General features: G+C 49.5%; 1 protein-coding gene across 2 annotated transcripts in view; it reads right to left on the bottom strand.

The window, feature by feature from the left end:
* Positions 1-184: 184 nt before the first annotated feature.
* The window catches only part of zfyve16 (zinc finger, FYVE domain containing 16), a 26,283-nt gene continuing 22,472 nt past the window's right edge, over positions 185-3,995 (bottom strand). For both annotated transcript variants that reach the window (XM_024298660.2, XM_024298661.2), the window contains exons 16-18: positions 3,133-3,238; positions 2,879-3,055; positions 185-1,507 (exon numbers count right to left, since the gene is read on the bottom strand). In XM_024298660.2, coding sequence (XP_024154428.1) covers positions 1,349-1,507; positions 2,879-3,055; positions 3,133-3,238 — 442 coding nt within the window. In that variant the 3' untranslated portion in view covers positions 185-1,348. The remainder of the gene's footprint in view (positions 1,508-2,878; positions 3,056-3,132; positions 3,239-3,995) is intronic.

Raw genomic sequence — 3,995 nt, 5'->3', positions numbered from 1 at the left:
CGCGTCCGGACTCAAACTAGAGTTCATCAGCCGCTCAAAAGGGACACGCCGAGCGCCAGAGCTTTAGCCCCGCCTTCGAAAGCTGGGATTGGTTGGCTACAGTGGTCTGTTCAGGCTCCGCCCACAAAGCAGCTCAGCCCAGTTCTCACATTTTCAGAGGAAACTTCATGAATGAGGAGTTCTCCAGAAAATAGAAGAGACTTTATTTCAGATTAAAAGACTCCGAGGTAAAAACTAAAAGTTTGAACCGATTTCTGACGTGTAAACATTTCATTTTCAGCAAAGTTGGATTTTTGGTTGGAGATGAAGAAGAAAAAAAGAGATTATTTAGTGTTTGCAGCATCAGAGCAAAGTTCTGCGTCTGTTTTCATGTTTTGGAGCTGACAGGAAAAGAGGAGGAAGAGGAGGAGGAGGAAGAGGAGGAAGAGGAGGAAGAGGAGGAAGAGGAGGAAGAGGAGGAGGAAGAGGAGCTCAAGTTCTGGACTTTCGGCTCTTAATAACTGAAAATGATCAAATTTGTGTTTCGAGCTTTTTAAATACATTTTTCCATTTTAAAACTGAACATTTAAATGAGGTGGGCGTGGCCATCTGAGTAAATTGAAAATGAGGAAATAAAAGAATAAAGTGTATTTTTCTCATTTATATTATGGGATGTGTCATTAATTCCTGATTCTGTGAGAGTAAATATTTGTTTTAAATTCATTTTTAGTTCATTTTTGCTGTTTCCAATAAAGATCTTCTTAAATGCCTTTAATAAAAAGGTTTGTGGTTTAAAACGACCGTCTGCTCCGGTTTATTTTACCCGTCTCTGCGGCGCCGGGTTCTGGACTGAAGCTACGAATCTTGGTTCTGGAGATTCGTGGAACCCAAACCGAACCAACTGGGACGGGTTTAGGGATCAGGGTCACAAAGAAGATTTAGGTTCAGACGTCAGAAATCCTGAGCAGGCACAGAACCGGGCCGGACCGGACCGGACCGGACCGTGGGCTGAAAGCTCTTTGTCTTTTGCAGTCGGCTTCAGGAAGCAGCAGGTTCTGCTGTAGCTCCGTTCAGAAAACCAAACGGAAACCTTGGTAATACATCCATGTGGGGGGGCTCCTCCCCCTTCTGTGGGGGGGGGGCTCCTCCCCCTTCTGTGGGGGGGGGCTCCCCCTCCGTGGAGTGTTTGTGGGAAACATTCAGCAGCAGCTCCGTGGAGGCGGAGCTCGGAGAGTCTCGGTTGGCGTCTTTCTTTGGTCGGCTCCACACAGAGACGTTCATGACTTCACGGATGCAGACCGGAGCCTCCGGCCGCCGCCGCCGCTCCGCCCGTCTGCGCCCCCACCTTCTCTTTATTAATGCTGCCGCCTTACACGGCGTGAATCACAAAGAAGACGAACTCCATGTCCATGGCAGTCTGGGGAACGCTGGCTCCGCCTCCGTGGATGACGGGGATCAGAGCGCTGTCCATCTCGTTCATGTAGCGCTGGGGGAGGAGCCTGCCTCCAGAACCCGCCTGGTACTCCACCTGAGAACCAAACCGCACAGACACTTGAGTCAGGCCTCAGTCTGGAGCCGGTCAGACCGTTTCACACTGCAGCTTTAGGTCCAGACCAGAGTGGTTCATTGGCAGATGTGAGACTCTGGTTCCCCTGAGGATGATCTCTGTCAGACGTTACGGCTCTACCGGACCCACCAGCTGATTCAAAATGGCGGCTTTAACGATGGTTCAGAGAAACCAGAGTTTTTTTTCTGAAAACCTCCCTGGTTTCCTCCCAACTATTTGCCAAAGCGGCACAGTTAGCATTAGCAACACATTCAACTTTAAAGCTGCGTTCACACCCACCGCCGGCGTGCAGCTTTCATGTTCAGTCTGTACAGACGCCATCAGAGCTTTGAGTGTGGACGTGGCGTGCTGGTTTGGCAGCAGCGCGTTTTGGGCCCAACAAGAGTTAAAAAAGCAGAACATGTTGCAGGAACAAATCAAACTTAGCTTTGGCTTGTGGCATGTTTATGATGTAATCAGTGGGTGGAGCCAGAAACCGACATGGAGCAAAATCTGATTGTTGTCCTCCTGAACTTTAGGATTAGGAACTTCAGGTTTTTTATTCATTTTATATTTTTCCTCCTGGGACAGCGGGTCATCAAACTGGGTCACAGAGACAGAAGTACCGCTGAAAGCGTCCGTCATTCAGCTGCAGCTCCTGCAGTAGATCATGACGCTCATCGTACTGAGAGTCTCTGAATGATCTGATGAACCCAGACATGGAGACGGGATTACAGATGTTTTCATAGAACTCTAACAATAAATCAACTGGATCTCTCAACATCATCCGTGTCTTCCATGAACTGTAAATGAGATATACAGTCAATGGTTGCATGTCATTTTAGCAGTAGCTCCTCCTACATGCGGAGTGTTGAGTTTATGAACCTGTTGTTGGACAAGCATCCGTCGTTTGGTTTGACCTTTGGAAGAAGTTTGAAAAGGTCGTTCCAACCGCACAAAACCTGTTGAAGCTGTCGGTTTAATTTAAACCGGATCTCAGTCCACTTCTCATGTACAGTCAACAGGGCCGACCCGCTGCAACTCTCCATGGTTGCCATGGTGATAACATGCAGGTGTCCGACGTTTTTTATGAGTTTGACCCCCTTATATTTTAGAGTAGGAGTGTCGGCCTCCTGCTGGTTTTACACCTGGATCAGGCGTGTTTGGCCAATAAGGAGCTTCAACAGAAGGTTGGTTGAAGAACAAATAGGACATCGGCCCTCGAGGACTGGAGTTTGACACCCGTGGTTTAGAAGATCAGAGAGGAGCTCTGATCTGATCTGATCCGATGCCTGGATTACCCGCTCGTGAGACAGTTAAACACTAAAGTTTAAAGAAAACCGTTTTCTTTACCATGTCGGCCTGCGTGGAGACGCGCAGCGAGAAGGAGTTGATGCCGCTGGAGGACAGGACTGCGAGGTGAGGGGTCAGCGTGCTGCAGGTTGCCATGGCGATCTCCTTCTGGAAGGCGCTGCAGGAGGCCAGCACGGCGGCGAGGCTGCAGTCCGGGTCCTTCAGCTGGTAGAAGACCTGCGGGGAGTTCAGACCGGGTCAGGCCGGACGGCGCGAGTCGAGGATCGACAGCCAACGCCGTGTGAGAACGCCACCTCTGTGCATCGGATGCTGCGGCCGTCCAGCTCAAACTCTGCGTCCTGCTGCAAGCGCACGCTGTGGGCGGCGTCGAGGGCCCTCCCGTCCACGCCGCTGCTTCTCCTGCACAGAGAGTTTCTGCTCAGACCAAACCGTCCTCTGGTTTCTGCTGAGTCATCCTTGGTTCGAGTCCTGACACCTGAAGGCTAGACCTGGGTGTGCTGGACGCCCTACACGTTAGCCCAGTGGTCCCCAACCACCGGGCCGCGGACCGGTACCGGGCCGCAGACCCATTGCCACCGGGCCGCGGAAGAATTTAGGGACTTTTTTTTTTTTTGAGTCAGAAATCTTTTATTTTGAAAATCAACCGGATTCTCTCGATTATACTGAGCGCTTAAAGCAGTCCAGCGGCGTGTCACACGAGAAAAGCTGCATGTGGAACCTTTCTCCGCGAATGGCTGGGAATAGGGCACGCGCGTAAGTGCAGCTTCGGCGCCGGAACTTTCTGCCAGACCTGCTGTTCAGCCTGCGCGCGAGGCTGCAGCGTTCTCTCCTTCTTAGAACGAGCGTAACTAAATCGGTGGATAGTTTACATGCGAGCACATCTACTTATATTTGATTTATTCTACATCTCCTGTAATTTTCATGAGAAAAAACAATTAGCAGATACTGTTTTTTAATTCACAAGCCTCCGTGCCGAAGAATTGCATGCTGGAACGGGAGGTCACGTGACCAAATCTAGCAAGCTGATTGGCTGCAATCAATGTGTACAGGGCATATAGGAGCAGAATTATGTGTGATTATTTGATATATTGACATTAATATTGATTTAATACTAAATTTAAATCAACTTAATTCTTGTAGTTCGCTTGATTAGCTT

Source organism: Oryzias melastigma, linkage group LG12, assembly GCF_002922805.2.
Source record: "Oryzias melastigma strain HK-1 linkage group LG12, ASM292280v2, whole genome shotgun sequence".
NCBI lineage: Eukaryota > Metazoa > Chordata > Actinopteri > Beloniformes > Adrianichthyidae > Oryzias > Oryzias melastigma.
The sequence above is the reverse complement of the archived record's forward strand: the minus strand, read 5'-3'. Positions and strand labels throughout refer to the sequence as shown.